The sequence below is a fragment of the Ailuropoda melanoleuca genome, chromosome 17 (genome assembly GCF_002007445.2).
Source record: "Ailuropoda melanoleuca isolate Jingjing chromosome 17, ASM200744v2, whole genome shotgun sequence".
In the NCBI taxonomy this organism is placed as follows: Eukaryota; Metazoa; Chordata; class Mammalia; order Carnivora; family Ursidae; genus Ailuropoda; species Ailuropoda melanoleuca.
In genome coordinates, this window is record NC_048234.1 from 3,126,451 (window position 1) to 3,151,110 (window position 24,660).

Consider the following 24,660-nt stretch of genomic DNA (forward strand, 5'->3'; position numbering starts at 1 on the left):
CCTGGAGTGTAGCCAGTGCTGCAGAACTCAGTCCTGAGCCAGAAACACCTGCCCCTCACGAGCTGTGTGACTGCAGTCAAGTCACCCGGCTGCTCCAAGTCTCAGTCACTTCCTCTGTAAACGGAGCTAACAAGACCGACCTCAGACGAGTGTGAGGTGCCTGGAAACATTCCCGGGCTCGATGAAGGGACCTCCAGCCACTCTCCCCGCACCTGAAGCTCCAACTACAAATCAGGTGCATTTTCTCAGACACCAGGCCCTCGGGTCTCGTCCTTTTCCGTCTACCTGGAATGCCCACCCCTCTTCTCAGTAGGCCCCTCCCTCCCCTAGGCTTCAAATCGCTTAGGCCAGATCCCGGGACAAGGTCCACTGTATTCTGTGTCTTCCCACAGCACGGGGCTCCCCCGGGGACATCTCTCCCACACCTGGCACACACACACGGCCTAAGAGCCGTAGACTGGAGTCTCTGGACCCCTCCGACCACCAGCTCAGACGATATCCTCTGCTTTTCAACGCTGGCCTCAAACTGTGCCAGGCACACAGGAGCCACACGGTCAATACCCCCTCGGTGAGCATGGTTACCCGCAAGAACAAGTCACCACCATGGCCAAGGAGGGGGGTGCCACGTTTACTTTGCGGGGACTCGGCCAGTGTCCGAGCACGCAGTCCTGACTGGGGCTGCTGTTTACACTGAAAATGGAAAACCAATCACAACAAACCTGATTCTCAGATAAAGGTCACCCAAAGCTAAATACTTGGATTTTTAAAACATTAATGCTTTGGACTTTCCAGCTTTTTTTTTTTTAATTAAAAAATTTAAATGAGGGGCGCCTGGGTGGCACAGCGGTTAAGCGTCTGCCTTCGGCTCAGGGCGTGAGCCCGGTGTTATGGGATCTTCCGCTATGAGCCTGCTTCTTCCTCTCCCACTGCCCCTGCTTGTGTTCCCTCTCTCGCTGGCTGTCTCTATCTCTGTCGAATAAATTAAAAAAAAATCTTTAAAAAAAATTTAAATGAGGGTTCTCATTCTAACAATGAGCACAATTACCTCATGAGTAAAAGACTTTGAGAACTTCCTTAAGTGATCGGGGCCCCACGACTGATACAGGATCTCACTCCAAAATCAAGGCCCAGAAAAACATCTATTTAAAGAGAATATTTTCCTGGGATGCCTCGGTGGCTCAGTCACTTAAGCTTTCAACTTCTGATTTGGGCTCAGGTCATGATCTCAGGGTTGTGGGATCGAGCCCCGCCGTGGGCTCGGCACACACCATGGAGCCTGCTTGAGACGCTCCTTCTCCCCTCCACTCGTTCTCTCTAAAATAAATAATAAAAAGAATGTTTTCTTGTTGAGGGGCACCTGGCTGGCTCAGTCGGCAACTCTTCATCTTGGGGTCCTGAGTTTGAGCCCCATATGGGTATAGGATTAAAAAAATCTTTAAAAAAATGAAATAAAAATAATATTTCCTTGTTGAAAGTGGCAAAAGCAGTCATCAGAGAAAGGCAGGAAACGCAAAGATGAGATCCCAGCAGCTCCTTGCCATGAGACCTGTTACGGCTGCTTCTGCCTCCCAGTGTCTCAGAGCCGGATAACGGAGGGCTTGGTTCACGCCCCTGCTGCCGACTCCCCCATCTGCCGTGTCAGGAAAGCCTGGTGAGGGTTGCTGGTGGGCATCGTTCGTTACTGGGTCGCCCACCAGCTTGAAAAGAATTTGAGTGTTCTACCTTAACAATTTATTCATCTAGAAAAACTTAAATGGACAATGAGAAATCAGATGAGCCCCTACCTGCCGTCTGTAAGGGCACAGTTAGAATTTAGAAGGAAAATACAATTTACAATCATCAGTCTCATAAAACGGCTATCGGTGTTTTTTTAATAAGAACGCTACTGTTTAGCGCCAGAATGCTTGGCTGCCCTTCCTCTCAGGCATGGGCACAGGACACGAGACATCTGCGAGATTTTTTTCATGTTCCTCACACTGCACGGGCCCAAACACTAGTGCTACTAAATTTAATTTCAGTATTTAAGCCATTTCTTCAGATGTTTTTTGGTAGGAACCAAAAGAGGGGGAGAAATTTATTTTAATGTTAATTTTTAATAGATGATGAATAAGAACTCTATCGAATACTCCTACAAAAGGCCTCGAGTACCTGGCGCTGTGCTAGACACACAGCACGTTCTCAACACTCACATAAACAAATGACGACAATTCCACTCTAACATACGATAAATTGTCACTAATAGGTAAGTACAGACTCGGAAAGAAATATGTAAGTGCTACGAATGCCCATATGTCCCCATTATGTAGTAATAACACGTGTATGCTGGTTCCTTTCCTGGGCGGTGGAACCAATCTGGTAATTGTTCTGGAGTACCTGGAAATTTTTTGAAAAATCCAAGCAAGTCCACAGGTTGACAGGGAGCATGTGATTCTAAGTGTCCTCCTCCGCCCATACACTGCTGTTCATCTGACCTGGAGTTTTTCCTCCTTGCCGTCCCTTGCCTGTCCTTTCCCACCCCTGGCGAGGGAGGGGCAGTTTGGGCAGATGGGAAGCCCCGTCCTTCCTGCAGCTCCCCCCACACAACTGCTCTTGCTCTCTCGCGGTGATGGGTCCCGTGTACTTAGTTCCCGTACAGCACACCTGCCCCTCTGCTTAGCCCTGGTGCACGAAGAGTACGGGGGGCTTGTGTTAACTCACCGCCAAGAACGCAGACAGTCACAGATTTCGTTTTTCATATTCAGGGCAGCAGCCACACAGCTCCAGCCAGAGGCAGGCTCACAGCCCGACGTGTGACGCTCACATAACCCTAGGAGCAAAGTGTCCCTGTCCCCACGTGACCTCAGGCACACACGTTGTAAAACCCGAAAGCTGCTCCTCCAGGAGCTTCCACCTCTTGTTAAGACTCAAGATTAAAACAAACAAACAAACACAACCAGGACCAGAGTATTCTGCACCACACCAAAAAAATCCTCCACGCACCACAAAACCTCCACCCACAGCTTAACTCCGCACACAAACCGGGTCAGGCCCGACCCACAGAGATCATGACCGATGGGCAGAACTTCCAAGATTAAACGATTGCCATCTTAGCAGTCATGCTACTCGATTTTAAGTGGAACCTCCTTCAATGACTTCCTGGACCCAGAAGGACCAGGTCAGCGTTTCTGAAGCCAGATCATCATCATCTCGGTTGGAAGCATGACTAAGGGGGACGCTTCCCCCTGAATTACAACAAGAAGGAAGGGAGGCATTCGGTGGCTATCAGAGATGACAGGAGACCCCCAGGAGCCCGTGACAGACGCGAGGCCCTCCCGCAGTGCCGGCCAGCGTCTCCTGGGTGAGTCCATCCAAGTGAACTGGGCTCCCGCGTTCAGGGCTGCTTCTATGGAAGACTGGAAAGGAGAGGGGTTGGCAGGAGGGGGGTCCTCTAGCAACAGCTGAACCTTGCTCCGTGCACTTCTCACGCTTTCTCTGGTGCAGCCCAGCCATCCAGAGCTGTCAGCGGCCACCTGGCACTCGTGGAGGTTCGGAAGGACATGGCAGGTGCTGAGGTGGGGTCACGACCAATGACACACAGCCGCCCTGTGGTGCAGACACAGCCCCTGCCATCCCATGCCCTGGTAGTCCAAACACATTGCCTACAATGTTGAGGTTATAATCCCTCTTCGCTGGCTCATTGCTGGTTTAAGCTCAGAAGGTCTGCGCTTTCAAAGCAGATTTGGAAGAAAACAGACCTTTGGTTTATAGCAGAAGCTTGTATGACCGCCCTATCCCACCTCTGGGAATTCTGCTCCTTCCTCTTGCACACACTTGTCCTTTGATGCTTCTGAAATCCGGTCTCTACTGCCGCCTCTCACCTTTCTCCTCCGAGCCTGCATTCTCCTTGCTCCTTCCCTAAGACTCCACCGGTGCTTAGAAGCACAGGGTCGCGCAAGCTCCGTGTCCTTGCGTTCAGAGAAATGTGCGCTACGTTCTTAGCGCATCAAAGACAACTGGATCACAGTCTGGACAACTAGAAACCCCTTCGTCCGTTGTTTTCTGAGGATTCACTGGAAATACTAAAGCCCCATGTTTTCATTTAACGCCAGCTACCCCTCCCTGGGGTGGAATTCATAAACACACATTGGGGAGGAAGACATTTTGGTGTAGAAAGACGACACCTGACTTCCAAGACCAGATTTAGCCATGGCGGATAGAAGACCTTCTAAGGAGGACAGATGGAGCCCAGACACTTGATTCAGCCAAATAACTCAACCAGAGGACACCTCCAGCAAGGTGAGGTGACTGAGCTGGCTGCTGGCCTGAATGACGTCATGCAGGAGTGGCTCGTACGTGCCGTTGGAGCAGAAACGCACCTGCTCCCCGCGCCGTGAGGATCACGCTACCCCGGGAAACAGCGCCTGTGCTGTGGGGGAGGGGAGGGCCACCGTGGGAGTGACGGACAAAGCTGCTGCATGTGAGAACTGGCTGTGCAATGCCCACCCTTCGGGTCCCTGACTCAACTTCCTTATGGTATGCCAACTTTGTGCCAGGTGCGGGGAAATGACGGTGAGCCAAACCAGCACTGTCCCTGCTCTCCAAGAGCTCCGTCTGGAACACTTTGAAGAAATCATTCAGAAGTTACGGGGGATTAGTTTAAAGAGGGCACTCTATTTTGGGAGAAAGTCCAAAAGAGCCAGTGCTAACCTTTTAACAAAGCACACGTCTCTGGCAGCCCCTTCGCTTAGAACTCCCTCCTGCTTCTCTGTCCCTCTCCCACGTCCTCGACCCAGGCAGGACTCCCCAGGGCCACGGGGGACTACCAGAAGTTCTTCCTCTGGCCTCTTCTGGGCAGCGTTTATTCCAGCTCATGGGCCCCCCTTCGGCATAATCCTGCCTGCATCCCAGCCCCCAGCGCTCCCGCCCAGGATTAGGACCAGAACTGAGGGCAGGGACTCGGGTTACGACGGGCGTGCCCCTCTAATTTATTCACAAGAAACTCTCGGGATGGATTTAGCTCAAACATTAACGTGTTCCAAAAATCAGAGAGGACATTTTGTAAGATGAATATGACTATCTCTGAGTGTCACGCCCTGACAATTTCACTACGTGATTACGAAGCTGGCACTTTTTTTTTTTTACGTCAGGCTTTTTGGGGGGGCCTCTAGCCGTGCGGAGCCTGTATTTAAAAACAGGGCGAAGGCTTTAAACCACAACGCTCACATGACTGAGTACAAAATTTCAGGTTCAGGGTACAAATTCAACTAGCACTGAGCTGTGAGTCTCAAACTCGCACCATCGAGCCTTGTGGATCATCTCACGATCTCATGTTCCAAGAAAAAGCTCGAGATGCACCTAAGCTCCAAACAAAAGGTACAACGATGAGACCAACACGTGAGAGAGACATGGAATTATCTGTTCTTGACTTAATGTTCATGATTTAAAGAAAGAAACCATCCCTCTCTGGAATTCCTTGGCAAAATGTAAAGGTGACCCAGAGACAAAGGAGACCTTCTTTCGCACATCCATTCCCAGCATTCCCTTCGAGGCCTGTGTATCGAAACGGCACTATTGGAAAAGGCGGTGACATACCTTTTAAATATGCAGTGCTGTGCGTGCGTAAGAGAAGAAGCAATGTGTACGCGGTAGCAATTCACTTGTTTATGCACTCAAACACTTGCCTTGAAGGATAATAAAAGTGAGCATGAAATGAAAGGTTCATGCAGGTCTATGAGCAAAACAAAAACAGAAACCCAGGACCCGGCCCCCACCCCAGCCTACCCTGCCCTCCCGGCCACCCTGCCAGCCCCCCACGAGTTCTTCCTGGGGGCTTAACACCCTTCTGTTTGGAAGACCTACAGGCTTCATACATTCACCTGGTGGCTCATGAAGACCAGAAACACTGTCATAGAAAGATGCTCTCTGAATATTCTGAATCTCTAAAGCAGAGAAACAGCAAAAACAGGAGGACAGAAGAGCAAATACACAAACACTTCAGTTAGTGTGAGAGACATTTGACATCACAAGTCAGTTTTGAAATCGGGCTGCAACCGTAGCTAGTCCGGGGCAGAACCCGAGCAACATTGCTGCGCAGAGAACATGCATATTCGGGCACGGTTCTTTGTAAAATAAACTTACGCTGAATCGAAGGAGCCCCTCCCCACAGCGAGTGTGAGCATCGCTTCGTATCCACGCCACATGACCACCCCCCTGAAAACGCAGGGGGACATTTACGAGTACGAGCGTACTCTCGGAGTTGTCCTTCATAAAATTATCTCGCCATTAGCACATGAGGAGGAGACTGTGTAAGTTCGAACACTCTGGTGAGTGTGCACATTAGTGGTTTTTACTGTCCGAAATTCACACTGCTGTCTACTTGGGCTTCCAATCCAGATTGTGGCAATATAATTTAGTTCCAATAGAATTAGTAACAGATAGGTAACTACTATTAAGGAAAATAAAATTCAAGTTCCGTTGTAGCAAAATGTTAAGACAACTTTAAATCATAAGGTGACACTTGTTGACCATACTGTTACCCAGGAACATACCCAAGGAAGCACATTTACATGAAAATGCAATTGTTAGCTCTTCCCCCCCCCCCCCCCCCCCCACCGTATGTAAGTCCCAAGAAGTAGCAAGGAGTCTGTGCAGCTGGCAGAGAAATCCCAGAACATCGTCTAGCAGGAAGTAGGACACTATGGATCTCTAGGGCAGGGCTGCCACCAAAAATTTCAATGTTCCTGGTTCGGCCTCGAGAAAACCCCGTGAAAACCCTGAAAGTCTATTTTAACACAAAATGTTTTCTACCCTGGGGACTGTGCCTTCACAGGCAAATTTTATTCACACACCCTACTTTCCTGGTCAACTTGTCATTTTCTGCTTCTGCATTGCTGTGGCTACAAAACGAGAAAAAGAAGATGTTTTTCCAGGGCTATTTTCTTTTCCTGCAGATAAGCTCCCCTTATTCCAAGAGATGGCTACATCCAGACTGAGCAGTGGAGAATTTTCCACCCTAGAACCCTCACCACGCTCTGCACCTGCCGCTGACTCTCCGTATGAAACATGCAGTCCTTAAAACCCAACAGATTGCCCTAAGCCCTGATGGTCCCCCTTCTTCACAGTCCTGTCAATCAGATGAAGGAACTGATCACCTAAGCCGATGGGCGACAGGACTTCTGCTCGCAGTGGCTGTATCAGGGCAGCAAACACATGGGACTTTTCCAGAGCAGACGCTAGTGTGGCCAAATCACCCTGGGGGCAGACAGGACTGCTATTAGCCTCTTCTGACACACTGGCTCCCCAGCGGCTAGCTCTGAAAGTCCAGGCCTGTGCAAATGCTACTGTGCGGGGTCCGAGCCATGGACTAAGTTCAGAGGCATGGACTAAGTTCAGAGCCATGGACTAAGTTGTTTCTGTAAACAAGTCAGTAACGTCTCTGAGGATACAGAAAGCTCAGAAAGGCAGATAAGGACGCTCCAGACGTGGTCCTACCTGTCAGACACCTCACCTGGGCTACGCAGTGTGCGTGGACCCCTGCGGCCCGTGCCCGCCACATCTCACCCTCCTAACGCTGCCGACCCACCACTGCCACAGGCTCCCCCCAGCCTGGGGCCGGCGAGGCGCAGAGGCAAAGGAGAAGGATGGAAGGAGGGAGCCCAGGAAGGAAGCCGGGGGCCAAGACAGAGGCATCTGTGTGTGTTCTGAGTCTCCCGCTGGACTGCCAGCTCTGGGGGGGGCGGCAGGGGCATGTCCCGCATCATCCCCGGATGGACCGCCACACATCATGACCATGGCAAGGCCATGGAAAGATCGTCTTGTGTGAATGGGTCATGGGTTTCCCACAGCATCGTTTTTGGTTAAGAAATTAAAAAATGAGTCAAAAGTGGTTCAACATATCAGAACTAGTATGTTAGTCCAGGACCTAATCCCTTTTGCAATATGGTTGTTTTTTTTCCCCAATACCTGCTTCTCCTTTCATTCACAATGAAGACAGAGTCAGTTTTTGAGGCTTCGGCAGTAAAGAGCCGGCTTCATCTGTCCCCTGCTCCATGGGCGTTCCTTCCACACCCACTGCCGCCTCCTCAGCCACCTGGCACTTGGCTCCCCACCCTGAGCCCCGATCCAGCCCAAAGACCGCATCCTGTCCTTACCCTCCGCCCGGGGCACGGGCCCAGCTCACACACCCGCTGGAGTGTGACCGGCGGCGGGCGTCTCCGTGGCCTGTCCTGGAGGGACCCCCTGCATTGGGCTCCCCGCCTCCACACTGGGTTCGCTCATCCTGCCAGCTCGGTCCCTCCTCCCAACCATCTTTGCTTCAGAAAACGCTCCCACCTCTGCAGCAGCTCGTTCGTGTCCACCTGCTCCCCCTCAGGCCACGTGCACTCACAAGTCCGCGCCGGGCACCCGCCCAGCACCCAGGACGTGCTCAGTAAACACCAGCCTTCGAGACTCAACAGACCATTATCCTTCAAGGACCAGGGCAACTGCCTCCAACTCCATGACCAGCTGCCTCAGCACCCCGGGCAAGAGGGACACCCTTCCTCTAACACACGTCTCTAAATGCTCGTTCTGTACCACCCGTGAGGCACTCGCCACGGCTGCTGCCTGCACTCAACAGTTTGTGCGCATCTCTCTCCTTCCTGTGCTCAGAGGTCTGATGAGAGGGCCAGGAAGAGGGGAGGGCCCAGGGCTCCACGAGTGGCATGGCACCCGGCAGCGTCGCAGCTGAGGGGACCTGTCCCTTGTGTGTTCCCCTCACCAGTGCTGAGCAGCGCTGGCCTTCCTGGCACTGTGTGCCCTCCGACAACAGGCACTCGGAGTGGTTCTGTCCACTCTGGTTCCAGCGTCTCATGTCCCCGTGCTACGGCTTCCTAGTGACGGGGCTGGGGGGCCCTCATCTGTCCAGCTGCCACCAGCTCCACGCTAGGCTCCCACTGCTCTCCCCAAGGCTCAGGCAGCCCCCTCGACTGCCCGGGTCATCGTGCTGACAGAGGAAATGCGGCATCTGGTCAGAGACCCTCATCCAAAAGCACAAAGATTACTTAACCTTCCCCCAAGTCCCTCCTTTTAGGGTCTCAGGCGGACCATCTCTCCCAGGACCCCCGTGTGCCGAGCCACCACCCCCCCGCAGGCCTCCCACATGCACTCCAGCAGATGCGCGTGACCGCTCTTGACTCAGCAGCCCTTTGCCCTCCTCACGTGCTCAGCGTTCATTCTGCTCTGTCCTTCTGCCTCCACAGCCCTAACCCTCTCTTTTTTGCATCGTGGGCTTCTTTCTACCTCTGAGAAGATGGCTAGGTCACAAGGTCTGCAGATGCTGCAGAAAAAGTAGAAGTGAGCCAGGTTCCTGAAGAGGCCTGGCCTGGGGTCAAGGCAGGGACAGATCCAGGGCCTGCGTGGCCTGAGGCCACGCAAAGAGCGGGGACAGGACCGGGGTGACGCAGCAGCGAGCGCCAAGCTCTGGAAGACGCCGGCTCCCACTGCGCACAGACTCACGGATATTGATTTTTTGATCCTACTACAACCTTCTCGTCTATGACCAAACAGCCAAACCCTGTACCTGAGGCTCACAGAAATAAAACAACTATGGGGACTGATGGAAAGAAAAACTGATCTCTAGGCAGGGTTCTCGAATTTATTCAGCAGCTGCTTTGTGTGTGTGCATGGAGGGCCGCCCCTGGAGCAGACGTGCAACAGAGAGCACGTGCAGGGCTTCTCCAGTCTTGTGTCCAGTAGCCCTGGATTACAGCCCAACTGGGCCCTAGAATGTTCCACACCTCCCACAGCATCTGACCAAGAAGGCAGATGCCCTGTTACCCAGGGACGGGTACCAGTGTGGGTAACTTCAGTCTAGCGGCAGCCCTGCTCTAGGGAGAGCGAGTTTTACAGTAAAATCTATGCACACAGATCTACAGATCGTAGACGAACTGTATAGAAGTCTTAACTGGAAAAGCTTCGGGCTGAGCGTCAAGCAAACATGATCACATCCTTACCGTCCTTCCAAAGCTCTGCCACGAATCTGTCCGAGGACTGGTGCAGGAGGGTGGCCACGTTGTCGTTCAGGGGGTCCATGTTCTTCATCAGCCACTCGTCGGCCTTGTAGTCCACCTGGCCCATGGCGGGCCACACAGGGGAGACACAGAAACACACACAAACACAGGGAACACGTTCAGCCTTTCCCCCAGGACGTCTGCAGCACCACCGGACGAACAGGCAGCCTCGGGCCACGCAACACGCACGTGCACGACACAGAGGGCTCACGCACACGTCTCCGCACGTTTGTTAGCGGCGTCACGGAACGCAGCAGGATTTCCAAGTCTGGGTAGCAGCCGCTCGGCCCTTACCTTGCCCGCGTAATGTATAATGCAGAAGTCTGCTTTGTCCTTCAGCTGCCGGGGCTTCTGAAACTTGGAGTGAGAGCCTTGCTCCTGAACCAGTTTCTCCACAAAGGTTTTGTCTGTGGCCTTCGGGAACCAGCACTCTTCATCCAAAAGGGCCAGCACGCCGGGTGGGTTCGCCTGGTAACGAGAGCCAGTGAGAATGGACAAGTGGCGCCCCCGGGTTGCGCTTGTCCGCCGCGCCAGGTGGTTTAACTTCTGAAATGATTAAGAGCTTTACAAAGATCTCTGGAAACCAAGCTTCCAGGGCAGCAGTTAACGGACCAGACCCAGAGTGCAGGCGGAGGTCTGGAGCTGCTGACCAAGGTGCTTATTCTGGGAAACGGACAAACCTATAAACCATAAGTGAACTCATTCCCCGTGGACACCCCCAAAAGCAGCCACTGAGAGACCCTAGCAAAGCCGGGAGGTGGAGGCACGAAGCGGGACACTTCCATTCAGGGCCTGGCTGGGGAAAGGACCCTAAAACCTCTACCAGAACAACTGGGGAGGGGGGTGGCTCGAAAGGCAAATCTTTAAAAATTAAAGGAACCAGAACAAAACGAACTAGATGGACGCTTCCGACACCTCACATCCTAACTGATTTCTGTTCCTGTTTAAGGGATGATGAAATAAAACGTGTCCCTTCATGCTTGGCACAACACCAGAACCAGAACACGGCAGAGAATATAAAAGGTGGGGTAACAATATATCAATTATCGTATGGATTTACTTCAGCCAACCCTTGCAAGGCTGTTATTTCACTCGGCTAAGTCAGTGCAGAAAGGCGCAGAAAGCGCGAGAGAAAGTGGATTAGTGCAGCGGGGGCCTGGGGAGAACCTGATGTCTCTCTGGGACGATGAGAACGTGTGAGCAGGGAGCAGACTTTGAGAGCACGCTGGAACCACTGAGCTCATCCCGTGAGACTGGATCGTAGGGCACGCGAGTTATGGCTCAACACAGAAAGAGCACAAAGCCCGTGCATGGGCTTCCCTTTCGGAGGCAAGTGGAAGGTGCATGGAAGCAACATAAACACTTAAATTGTGAAGCCCTAGGTCGCTGCGTCTGGGTCAACCCTCACGGGTACCTGCAGGTACGGCGAGTCTGTGAGACAAGACTCAGGGCAGTGACTCCAGGGAACACCTATGAAATCGGTGGTTTTAACTCACGTGGCCCTTTACATCCACTGGGAAAGAGCCGGCTCTGTACAAATACTGCTTAAAGCGCCCAGGAGCTGCGTGACCATTGGTGGCCACACAGAACGCCCGCAGGCAGAAGCTGGGGGGGTCCTGCGATGAGCCCCTGGGGGGCTGGTCTACCGCTCCTCCGCCTACAAGAACCCACAGGACTCAGAGCAGCTCAAAGAGCGAAAATCAAAGGCGGGTAGGATCAGGCGCTCTTGAATCCAAGGTTAGGGAGGCAGGTAACTCGCCCGACTGAAGATCCGTATTAACGTTAATGAGGGCACATCCATCTTTCCAGCGTAATTCTTACAATTTAATCCCTTTCAATGAAACTATCCCTAAGTTCCGAAATAGGATCCCGAATGCAATTTAATCTTTTCTACATGGCTCGGAGACGGCGTGATTACGGATGTCCCCAGTTCGGTCTTTTTACTCTTGCTACTCAATCCTTCAATGTCAAGCTCTGTGTTATCACTTCTCCTTCCACTGGGGATTTCTACAGAGCTGAAGTCTGGGAGACGGTTTCCATCGGAGGCTAGAGGGAGCACGGGCGGCGGGAGGAGGGTTCTGTAAGAGCCCGCTGGGCTTCCCTTCCTGACCACCAGCGAGTACAGCCAAGTCATGAATATTTGCTTGGGATCTGAAGTGAATGAGTTCTACGTGGTCCTGGGTATTTCTTTTTAAGTTTTTACTTATTTGAGAGAAAAAGAGAGAGAGGGAGAAGCAGGCTCCCCGCTGAGCAGGGAACCCAATGTGGGATGCAATCCCAGGATCATGACCTAAGCCGAAGGCAGATGCTTCACTGACTTAGCCCCCCAGACGCCCCAATCGCATGTATTTCTGCATTAATGCTAAACCAAAAGGGAAAGAACGTCCGATGCTTGCTAAGAGTGCTGTAAAAAATACATCTGCCCAGGGCACCTGGGGGGGCTCAGTTGGTGAAGCGTCTGCCTTCGGCTCAGGTCATGATCCTGGAGTCCTCGGACTGAGCCCCGCATCGGGCTCCCTGCTCAGTGGGGAGTCTGCTGCTCCCTCTCCCTCTGCTGTTCCCCGTGCTTGTGCTCTCTCTCAAATACATAAAAAAACAAAAACAAAAACACATGCCCAAAAAACCCCTGAAACTTCAAATTAGAAAAAAAACGCTGCCAAAATAAGAACAGCTCAATGCTCACGAGGATGAGCTTTAGTTATGTGACAAGTGTGTCTGGATGCCGTGTCCTGCTCCCAGCTGAGCACGGCGGCCCCTGTGCGGGAGGGGGGCCTGGGGAGAGTGCCTCGGACGGTGGTCTTCGAGCAGCAGGCTCACACGAGAGGGCTGAGGGAGGGCCTGCCCGCCTGGCTGATTGCTTTTTAAATACTTATTTTATTAAAGTATCACATTCCTACATCATTTATGTTAGAAAATTGTCTTAAGACTAATTAGGCCGGGGGAGGGGAGCTGGCTCTGTTGGTGGAGGAAGCGACTCTTAACCTCACGGTGGTGAGTTCGAGCCCCACGACGGGCGCGGAGCCTACTGGGGGGGTAAGTGCCAGAGAGGACGGGAAGCGCCGCCCGCGCAGGCAGGCGGCTTACAGGTCTCTCGATGAGGTCGATGCAGGGCTGCAGGTCGAGGCCGAAGTCGATGAAGCTCCACTCGATGCCCTCGCGCTGGTACTCCTCCTGCTCCAGGATGAACATGGTGTGGTTGAAGAGCTGCTGCAGCTTCTCGTTGGTGTAGTTGATGCACAGCTGCTCGAAGGAGTTCAGCTGCGGCCGGGTCCCAAACATGCGGGGGGGGGAGGGGGGGGAAGACAGGACCCGTCAGTCACCTTCTAGGAACCGACACGACTCCGCTAGGGGCCAGCAACAGCACCGACCCCGCGTGACCAGGGTGACGGAGCCCAGCGCCCTCGGTCAGTCCCCACGTCTGTCCCCCGCGGCCCAGGCCGGGTGACTTCAGCGACACGCTCCGAGGAGGAAAACTGAAAATCCTCAACTCGGTGCGTCATCTACACACACAACCCCTCTGTTCTGCTCAACGGTTCACGGACACAAGTGAAGGAAGCAGCGAGGAAGGAAGAGGGAAAATGAGGGAAAACCAAGAGGCCATTGGGGCATGCCCCCCTCAGCTGTGAAGGGGGGACCCCGTAGATGGGCTCCTGTCCCCCCTCGTCCTCAGCCACCGACTCCGGGGCAGCTTCAGAAAAGTCCTCTTGGGGGGTGCCTGGGTGGCACAGCGGTTAAGCGTCTGCCTTCAGCTCAGGGCGTGATCCCGGCGTTCTGGGATCGAGCCCCACATCAGGCTCCTCTGCTATGAGCCTGCTTCTTCCTCTCCCACTCCCCCTGCTTGTGCTCCCTCACTCGCTGGCTGTCTCTATCTCTGTCAAATAAATAAATAAAGTCTTTAAAAAAAAAAAAAGAAAAGAAAAGTCCTCTTGGCTTCAGAGGGTCGTTGAGGTCCCAGTCAGGCCCGACACGACCCCTCCGTACGTGGGAGGCTCCAGGCTGCCTCTCCACACATTCCCTTCCCCTAGCAGTTCCATGCTGGGCGGTGACAGAGGGTGACCACAGAGCAGTGTGTGCAGTGTCTCCCGATTCAGCCTCACGTGCTCATGACACTTCAGCAGAAACCGTGCTCATGTGTCACCCTTCCCCGTGTTACAGACACTGCCGCCGCCTCCTGTCATCTCTGCCCACTTCTCTCCTAGGCTGCTGATGGGGTGGAGGGCTGGAGGGGTGGAAGGGTGGAGGGCTGGACGGGTGGAAGGGTGGAGGGCTGGAGGGCTGGAGGGGTGGAGGGGTGGAAGGGTGGAGGGGTAGAGGGGTGGAAGGGCCTAACTTTTACAAGCAATCACCTTACATATTAGAAGTTCTCAACCTTTGTTCCTGCCTCCATGCTGTTGACGAGTAGCAGGTGCCCACGAATAACCTCTTTCATTAGAAAAAGGGATCTTCAATTAGGGAATGCCTAATCCATCTCCGAGGAACAGATTTATAGTCTGAAAAAGCCATTCCAATCCTCTTCCGCCCCGGGTTTTCTATTTCAGAATGAGGTCGTGCTTGGAGGGCAGGGGCCGTGTCTGCCTTGCTCGGCACCGATTTCCAGCAAACAGCATCAGTATTTGCAGACGGAGGCCTGTCCCATGGTGCTTATTCACGTTTAGGTAAATGCATCTTGTTTTGCCTTAGGATAAGGAGATCTTACTGTTCTATTTAGCCTGGGCACCTTGGTGGCGTGGCATCCTGTAAAAAAGGAGCTTTCGGGGCACCTGGGTGGCTTAGTCGGTGAAAGCGTCTTCCTTCAGCTCAGGTCCTGATCTCAGTGTCCTGGGATCGAGCCCCGCATCGGGCTCCCTGCTCAGCGGAGAGCCTGCTTCTCCCTCTCCCTCTACTGCTCCCCATTTGTGCTCGCTCTCACTCACTGTATCAAATAAAATCTTAAAAAAAAAAAAATGAGATTTCTACTTCTTTTCCAGACTGAAGCTACCAACTGTATTTTTATATCACCCATTATGACAATGGTGATGCAGAACACACATGGACAAACGGACAAAGAGCTGTGCTGCGAAGTTGCATGTCACTTGCTCACAAATGTGGTCAGCCACAGTCGCCTGTTTCTTGTGACCCTTCCAGAGGGTCTGTGCGCTCAGATGTGTGTGTGTGTGTTACCTTGACCTTTTTTTTTTTTTTAAATGCATCTTGGGGCTCCTGGGTGACGCAGTCGTTAAGCGTCTGGCTTCGGCTCAGGGCGTGATCCCGGCATTTATGGGATCGAGCCCCACATCAGGCTCCTCTGCTGGGAGCCTGCTTCTTCCTCTCCTACTCCCCCGGCTTGTATTCCCTTTCTCACTGGCTGTCTACCAAATAAATAAAATCTTAAAATAAATAAATAAATAAATAAACAACGCATCTTGACGTCTTTCCATAGGAGTAAATCAAGCCACCTCCCTTATAACGGGTGCGCGGTACTCCACTGTCTGGAGATGCTGTAATTCCGCAAACCAATTTCCTAATGGTGGACATGTAGGCTTTTTCCTAAGTTCTTTCCCCCAAGACAAATAACGCTTGCTAAACAATCCTGTATTCTTAGCTTTCTATATTTTTCTACTGTCTGTATATTCATAGGTCAGAACCATACTTCAAGTCCTATAGCTTTATCACGTTTCACGTCTTTTTAACGTCCTTTTCATTTTCCAGAATTTTACTATTATTTTTCATTAATTCAGTTTTCAAGTTAGTTTTAGAGGAAGATTGCCTCGTCCTCCCCCCACCCCTTAAAATTCCCATCCACAGGTTTTGACCACATACGTTCCATTTACAGATAATGTGGGGAAGATTCACGCCTTTATACGATGTGGGTGATGTGGGATTTTCCCCATCCAAGAACAAGGTATGTTTTCCCGTCTGTTCTTTTGTTTCTCACGGTAGCACTGGCAGGGGAGGGGGTTCAACTAAATCATGCCTGTTTCTTCTTAAACTGATTCTTCGGAATCTCACGTTGTTGTTGCAGTTGGAATGGGGGATCTTTTCTTTTGTTTCTCCCGGCTGTTTGTGTAGAGGTTGTGACACGTAGCCACCACCTTCCATGATTTTTCAAGTTTTTACAAATCAGTAATATATTAGCTCAGTCTCTCACGGTGGCAGCTCAGTGGATAAGACTGCTTGGAGCACTGACAGTTCAGATCTCGTAAGGAGAGATGGAGCATTTTACAGCAGTTCCTTTTACAGCAAGGCAGTTCGTCATCCAGTCGTGGCCAAGGGGGTAACACTGATCTCAAGAGCGTGTAATTTAGGATTTCTGCCCGACCCTACGGTCGGTCCATCAAAGACACATGTTTTTAGGAGATCAAAACATGTATCGTCTTTCTTGCAAAACCATGACAGACATGTGTCTACACACCTGTGAGGGACAGATGCAGCATGTGTGGACAAATCCAGTCAGAGTGACGGTAAGATACACGGAAATCATCATCAGATGCTGCGGCCGGATCTTCGGGACACAGAGCACCACCACTCCCCAGTTCCCCATCCGTGTCTGCTACTCCTCTCCCTTCTGGCAGCGGAGTCTTAGCCACACTGGCTTTCTAGCAGTTTCTAATGCCTGACAAATTCTCTCCCGTATAAGACCACTGGGCTTGCTCTCATCATGCTGGGAAAACCTACTGGGGCTGGGGGCTTCTCCTGGATGCTCACCTGTTAGTGCTGCAGAGACCCCTCCTGTGACTCCCCTTCTAAAGCTGCCCCCCACCAGTTCTTCCTCACAGCACCCCTGTTGGACTCTGCTAGAAAGGCGGGGACTGCACCTGCTTATCTGCCATTACGGCCCTTGTGCCTGGGACTGCACCTGGTACACAGGGAGCCAGCATCAGTACTGATTCAAAGAATAATAAGTAGGAGAGCAGGGGGAGGGGAGGAAAGAATGAGAGAGACAGAGAGACAGAGACACATACCTCAAATATTTCAAATCCAGCAATATCCAGGATTCCGATGAAAGATGCTCCCTGACGCTTGGTCCTATCCAGAGCCTTGTTGATCCGATGAACGAGCCAACGAAAGAGCCGCTCGTATGTGGCTTTTGCCAACGCCTCTACTGCAAAATCTGCCTATATTTAGACGATATCAACCTTTTATTCTGGAAACGATCTCAACAAAGCATCACTAGGTGTTACCTGGAGTTAATTGTGCTCCCAGAACCTAAAAGAGCACCTGCTACTTAACCTTGTCTCTCTTCCGTACAGAGTCAGAGGGTGTTAGTACAACTAAATCTAAACTGGTAATAACTGGTTTCGGGGAAAGGTGGAGATGCCCAGGAAAAATAAAGCCCTCACTACGCCTCTGGGCCTCTGCGCAGCATGTCGGCACGTCCGAAAGGAGTCTGCCACAAAATGGGTGGCTCTGACTGCTACAGTCTTGGTGCCGGGCCACCCCCACAGGGACCAGCGAGCAGCGTGCCCCACTGCGGGTGGGCTTCTGAGGTAGACAGCTTTGACCTCCTAGGTGACCTCTTTACCTGGGGAAACCCGAAGGTGACATTTCACATTTTTTAAACAGTCACCTTTAAAATTTTTCTGAGAAAGCGAAAACGATACAAGAGCAGAACAATACATGGCACCAAGAAACACCTGTTATAAGGAGCCTCTATTAATGTTTGTCACGTGCCAAGCAAAGGTCTCGGGACGACGGTTTGTCATTCAAACCGATGTACTAACAACGCGAACTCACCTGCTCCTTGGTCTGGGCTTTCTGCACGTAGTCTCGGCCGACCTTGATCCGGGGCGTGAGGATGGCCCGAGTGAACTCCATCACGTTCATCCCAAGGAGATGGCAGAGTTTCTGTGCAACTAGAGCGTGAAAAGTCCCCTAAGTACTAGAGTGTGATCTGGCCACGGCACAGGCAGTAAGAGACCTTATCGAGAAACAGTAGGTCTTCAAGAAGGACAAGTTTCAGGTTTTCACCCTTTCAAGTAAATGCTGCTCGTTCTCAGAGAACTCGAGCCAGGCAGCAGATCCTCACTGGGCAGTTTAACGTCAGCCCTGGAGTCTGATGCCCAGGAGGAGGCTTACGTCCGTGCTTCACATTTCAGAGCTGATGATTTCATATTAAAATCTAGATTTCCTTGAAACATATCAACAGTATTTGGCAACATGGGGCCTATAATACCAGCAAGGGAACAACTGCCTAAAACCTGTACCTAGAGCCCCGTTCAGATGAGCCACGTGGTCTCTGTGGGGTTTGCCCTCCTGGCCCCAATTACCAACATCCCCCAGCGCTGGGGCAGGGTCTCCACAAACACCCCGGCTCATCCCCCAGTTCCCAGCACCCCCCAGCGCTGGGGCAGAGTGTTCACCGCCCCCCGGCTTGTCCCTCACTCAAGGACTTGGCCCCAACACAGGCTCGCAGGGCAGCCACTCTACTCCAGACAGCTCCGAGGAAAGCTTCAGGAGCCCTATTCCACGCACACTGCACCACGCGCTTGGAGAACAGCATGACAGATCGCATAACACAGCACCACCACAGCAACACAACAACACATATAAAACCTGCACTGGTCCGTGTACCTGTATTTTCTGGCATGGACGCTTGATCTGTATTTCGCTCCTTTTTGAAAGAAATATTTCCGAACTGTAGCACTGAAGACACTACTTTAAGCATTGCTTTATATGGACGTAAAAAGGAAAAAAAAAAAAAACACACAAAATTACTGCCTCAAGATGTAGCAGAGACATATCCTCATTTATTTTGTGCTAAAAATCAGCTACACAGAACTTTTCGGTAACACGGGTCCCGGGAATCCGTATGACCAGGGGCAGTTCCCATGATTTGCTTGGTCATTTTCTGGCTCACGTTCCTTTACGTTCCCCCCCACCCCCATCCCAGTGCATAAGTCTTAGCTAAGCGAGCAGCAGAGCTGCAGGGAAAGCCCCACATACACAGAATCTCCTCGTGAGAGAAGCCCATGATGTGCATTGCCTCCATGGTCTCCTGGAAGTTATCTTTGTCTTGCTGTCCCGGGATGGGGATATAGCCATTGGAGAGGAACCTGTAGTTATTAAACCCTTCGAGGAGCAAATCCGCTGGAAGAAAAGAGAACGGGATACAGTGTGACGTCCCCCGTGGACAAAGCCCGCCCACGGGCGCCCAGGGCTGATCGCAGGGGAGCGGTGGCTCGCGTCCTCCCCAACACACATGCTTCCTGCCATACTTTTCCTTTCTTCACCGATGCATTTCAAAACCACACCTAGTTTTCCATCATCCGCATCAGTGAGGGAAAACGAGGGGGTCGGCTGCAAACATTGCAACTGGAGTTTTGGGGACAGTGGTTTACTGGCTGCATGAAATCAGTAGCCGGGAAATGATGGATATACATTTTCCAGGTTACTCAGCCTTACTGTTTTCAGATTTAAATATTTTAGCCATCTTTTGAGGGAAAGTTTTTAAGCCCTAGAGCCGGGAATCCTATCTTGGCAAAGCAGTTGAGAGCAGACATCATGGGATCAGTATGACGAGGACGGGAACACAAAGACTGGACGTGGAAGGTACAACTACCAGCCCAGCCAACGCCCTGAAACCCTTTCTCCGAGCCAGTCTGTTCGGCGGTAGGTTTGCATTTGTGAGGAATGCTCAACCAGTATTTACGACGGGCTACTCTAATAGCCGCCCCCATCGATTACTTGGGTTTTAGGGGCCGTGAGTTAGAACTGAACATTCCCTTTCGAGAAGTGTGTTCTGCAGGATGTTTCTCAGGGGGGATCAGAACAGACAGCGCTACTGATCCCCACACTAGATGTAATAATGTGCTTGCCCACAGAGACTTCCTGCCGAGCACGTCGATCCCTCGATCCTTCCCTCCCTCGCATCTCACCCACACTGGGCACTGACTGCTTCTCTCTTTCTACCACCTTCTTGTAACACTTTCATCTTATTTTTTGATTTGTGACTAGCGCAGAGTTACTGCCAGTCTGAAAGCCTGGGGTTTCCCTCCTCTCAAGCACCACATACTGCCGTCAGCTTGGGTGCTTAGTTTCTCAAGACAGTGACTCTATCTACGTGCAGCTCGTTTTCTTCCTTGCATGTCTCGCTCTCATTTCTGGGCTCAATGCAAGAGCCCGGGCCCTGGGTAACAGAAGGAGTACGAGGCCCGTGTCTCTTGGGATCTCTGGATAACGCACGTCATGGTCACATCGAAGCAGCATTGCATTCGAGACTCAGAAAAAATCAGGAAGTTGTACATCCTCCCCTCGCCCTCAAACAGCTCTGATCCAGCAAACTTCTGACCAGGAACTTTGCCCCCACCCAGTCCCTAAGCTTCCAGTCCTCAGGATTCACGACAAAATAAATAAAAGTTCACTACAAGCTTCTTCTAGTGCTTGTGGAAACACAGCACACGTACTCAGTTGTAAACCTGGCAGTAAAAATATTTACAGAACGTAATTTTATTAATTTATTTTTTCTTACTTTTTATCCTTACAAATTTTGAAACAGACTTGTCTAAAAATCCATCATTTGGGGGCGCCTGGGTGGCACAGCGGTTAAGCATCTGCCTTCGGCTCAGGGCGTGATCCCGGCGTTATGGGATCGAGCCCCACATCAGGCTCCTCTGCTATGAGCCTGCTTCTTCCTCTCCCACTCCCCCTGCTTGTGTTCCCTCTCTCGCTGGCTGTCTCTATCTCTGTCAAATAAATAAAATCTTTTAAAAAATATATATTTAAAAAAAATCCATCATTTGTCTTCTAATTTAAAACTTTTAAATTTATCTTTATTTGAGAGAGAAAATGTGGGCACACATGAGCGAAGGGAGGGGGAGAAGCAGAGAGAGAGAGGGAGAAGCAGACTCCCCGCTGAGCAGGAAGCCCGACGCGGGACTCAATCCCAGGACCCCGAGACCATGACCTGAGCCGAAGTTAGACACTTCACCAACTGAGCCACCCAGGTGCCCCTAATACTTTTTTGAAGAAAAGAAAGAAACGTACAGATAATGTAACACGGCCCATATAACTGCCACTTAAAATCAAGTATTTCTCCCATGGCATGGAGGTTCAATTTCATTCCCATTTTGGTGTGTGTATGAAATGACAGTGAACCCCAGAACAAGACAGGTCTGAACCTCATGGTCGCCCACACGGGTTTTTCCGGCAGAGTCCGGTTCTGCGAGTGTGTGCTCTCTTCCTCAGGATTTTCTTAGCATTTCTCTCCTCTAGTTTGCTTTATTGTAAGAATACAGCATATAACGCACAAAAGGTATAAGATACACGTTAACGGACTGGCTGTCGGTAAGCCTTGTAGCCCACAGCTGGCTGTCGGTAAGCCTTGTAGCCCACAGCTGGCTGTCGGTAAGCCTTGTAGCCCACAGCTGGCTGTCGGTAAGCCTTGTAGCCCACAGCTGGCTGTCGGTAAGCCTTGTAGCCCACAGCTGGCTGTCGGTAAGCCTTGTAGCCCACAGCTGGCTGTCGGTAAGCCTTGTAGCCCACAGCTGGCTGTCGGTAAGCCTTGTAGCCCACAGCTGGCTGTCGGTAAGCCTTGTAGCCCACAGCTGGCTGTCGGTAAGCCTTGTAGCCCACAGCTGGCTGTCGGTAAGCCTTGTAGCCCACAGCTGGCTGTCGGTAAGCCTTGTAGCCCACAGCTGGCTGTCGGTAAGCCTTGTAGCCCACAGCTGGCTGTCGGTAAGCCTTGTAGCCCACAGCTGGCTGTCGGTAAGCCTTGTAGCCCACAGCTGGCTGTCGGTAAGCCTTGTAGCCCACAGCTGGCTGTCGGTAAGCCTTGTAGCCCACAGCTGGCTGTCGGTAAGCCTTGTAGCCCACAGCTGGCTGTCGGTAAGCCTTGTAGCCCACAGCTGGCTGTCGGTAAGCCTTGTAGCCCACAGCTGGCCTGTCGGTAAGCCTTGTAGCCCACAGCTGGCTGTCGGTAAGCCTTCTAGCCCACAGCTGGCTGTCGGTAGTTAGGGTGTGGGGAGTCCCAAGTTATTCGCACATTTGTGACCGTGTGGGGTGTGGTGCCTCCAGCCCCATATCGTTCAAGGGTCGACTGCACCGCTTCCCCAAAACATTCTGTTTCAGGAAAACTTAACACTGGAAAACCATATCCCAATAAGTAGAAAATAGTAAGAAACTTCATAACTTACACTTTAGGTGTTCTCCTGCTCCGGATAACAACTGGTAAAAAATATGAAAAGTACGCTCGTCTTTTGCTTGACGAACAGCACGAGATTTTTCCAGAAGGTCTGAGCAAAGATGGTTAAGGATCAAACTGAAAAGGTGGCCGGCCCTCTGTGAGTGTCTATACAAACTTAGGTTGTAATACATTTTCTTTCTTGGATATCTATTAGCCCTCCTGTGATGAACCATTCTGAATGATTAAAACTTGTAAGTGAAACAGGAAAATTATGCACTTATGTCCCTCGCTAACCAGTGAGGCTCTTGGGTGGAAGGGAGCTCAAAGATCAGGGTGCTGCCCTTGCCCCGCTCTGCCCAACTTGCCCCAATCCGGGTTATAGTCAAAGAGCACAGCACCAAACCAGGAACTCGAAGAAGCTCTAAAAAGGAAGCTGAGCTGCTGAAGGCAGGAAAAGCCTTACAGCAGTTTACCAGTCTCACAAATAAGGAAACCAAGGCACAAAGGGAATTAAAATCACACAACTAGTAAGTGGCAGAGTCAGGAATCAAAGCTCGGGGGGGGACACAGCCCATGCACGTGGCCCCCCATGCTCCCGAGAGCCCCTCGCGGAAAGCCTCACGCAGGTGGTGCCGGCCCCTCAACACCCGCGGTCCTGCGCGAACTTTCCAAACGCCCGAGACGGTGCTGACCAGATCAACCGCCGGCCCGTTCTTGCTGCTTCTGCAGAGCCGGCTGTGAGCCCCCACCCGGGCTTCCCACATGCCACCAGCTCACCCCCAACCCACTCCTGCCTCCCAGACCACGGCACACCTGCCGGGGCGTCTGGACCGTGGATCTGGGGCTTCGCCAAGCTGAATTAATTTTGTACGTGCCACACAGCTTAGACTTTCAGTTAGATCACCCCAAAATGTGGTGGAAAACACGTTCACACGAATGCCATAGCAGACCAACGTGAAAAAACTCTAGGTCCTTCCCTGTCCTTCTCAAGTGATTCTTGTGTTTTCCGGCTCTGAGCGTATTCAGAGACATAAGACACAATTCTGAATAGGAAAATTTTGATCTCTCCCTTACCTGAGGGATAGAAACGTTGTATTTTCTATCACTGAATCTCTGATACTTGTCAGAAGTAGCAGAGAATTGTTGCCTGTATCCTTCCTAGCTGGCATACCGCAATTCAGAATCATTTCTATTATCTCTTTAATCAAACAGATTCTATCTGGACTTATCATTCCGAAAGGCCACTCTATGCGTGTGACATTTCCTCGATTCTATATAGTTGACATTTGTTTTTCCTCTAGTTTTATCTCCGGAACGCTAACTGAAACGATCTGAACTCTGCACTTCCATGGGGGGCACACGCCCATCCGACTAATACCGGGAGCAGACGGTAGAAAGGGGCTAACCCAACACCCAGCTGAAGAGTGGTTCCACAGCATGGTATTCACCTGAAAGTTCGTCAACCACACCAACATTTCCTGGTTCACGTGCAGGCGATCCTCACCTCGGCGGGAGTCCCCACGGCCCCAGCCACATGAACAGTGCAGGACCTGGTGTTAAAACTAACACCACCACCGACACAACACTTAGGGGTAACGTTCAGTAGCTGGAAGTATCTGACCGAGTCACGATCTCTCTGGGCTTCAGTCCGATCATCTGGGTGATGGGAGTGATATCACAGAGGGTCGCCTCAAGGCTGGCCAGAGAGGAAATCACTCTTTAGTTTGGATTATGCCGTTACAAAAAGGATACACGTTTCAATGTTGGCCCCAACGATATAGCCAGTTACATCAAAGTTGATCCGAATAAACTTGCCCTGGAAATAAATCACAACAAGAAAATTACAAATAAAGTAAGGACACAGAGGATAGGAACAAATAAAGTGATAAACCAACGTGACCTGCCAAGTATCTGTGAGTTGGTTACAAAAATGGTTCTTAAATACTGCCTCAAATAGAAAGGGAAGGAAAAAGCCTCTGTAAATTACCCCAAAGCAGCAATAGAACAGGCTACCCTCCCGGGTTGTAACATAATAAAAATGAGACCCTAATCGTTTAGCACTTTGAAAACACTCTTCTCCATAATCTGAGGTAAGGGATTTCACAGTATTAAAGGAACACAGTATGTGGCCCTATAATGACAGGGTTGAAAAACGGAGTAATACAATTTTCTAGGAAAACAGAAATCGATTCAAGAAAAAAGTGAGAAAACTTGAATAGATATCATTAAAAATGAAATATAAAAATGAAATATAATTACTTCTTCAAAAATGATGGATTGGTCTGATGAAACATTTTTGCAAATTCCTAAGGAATATTTAATGGTCCGACTACACATAACTGTTCTAAGGAAATAGAAAATAGTGATTATTTCATAATTCATTTCATAAAGTTATCATAATACTGAATACCAAAACTGGTAAAGTGATCATAAAAATGAGAAAGCAAAAATAAAAGCAAGTATCTCACAAATTAAACCCTTTGCAAAACAAAGAAACCTGACAAATGGTGATAAGTGGTTTATTCCATGACC

At 51.0% G+C, this 24,660-nt stretch overlaps 1 protein-coding gene across 3 annotated transcripts in view; it reads right to left on the bottom strand.

Annotated features, from left to right (window-relative positions):
- MYH10 (myosin heavy chain 10) overlaps positions 1 to 24,660 on the bottom strand; it is a 123,089-nt gene that overhangs the window by 41,360 nt on the left and 57,069 nt on the right. For 2 of the 3 annotated variants that reach the window (XM_019801732.2, XM_034646660.1), the window contains 10 exons: positions 23,881 to 23,944; positions 22,139 to 22,237; positions 18,951 to 19,094; positions 18,579 to 18,674; positions 17,742 to 17,860; positions 16,970 to 17,122; positions 13,113 to 13,286; positions 10,323 to 10,496; positions 9,972 to 10,086; positions 5,856 to 5,918 (listed from right to left, as the gene is read on the bottom strand). In XM_019801732.2, the coding sequence (XP_019657291.1) occupies positions 5,856 to 5,918; positions 9,972 to 10,086; positions 10,323 to 10,496; positions 13,113 to 13,286; positions 16,970 to 17,122; positions 17,742 to 17,860; positions 18,579 to 18,674; positions 18,951 to 19,094; positions 22,139 to 22,237; positions 23,881 to 23,944 (1,201 nt within the window). The remainder of the gene's footprint in view (positions 1 to 5,855; positions 5,919 to 9,971; positions 10,087 to 10,322; positions 10,497 to 13,112; positions 13,287 to 16,969; positions 17,123 to 17,741; positions 17,861 to 18,578; positions 18,675 to 18,950; positions 19,095 to 22,138; positions 22,238 to 23,880; positions 23,945 to 24,660) is intronic. The other variant, XM_002921147.4, reaches the window with a different exon arrangement.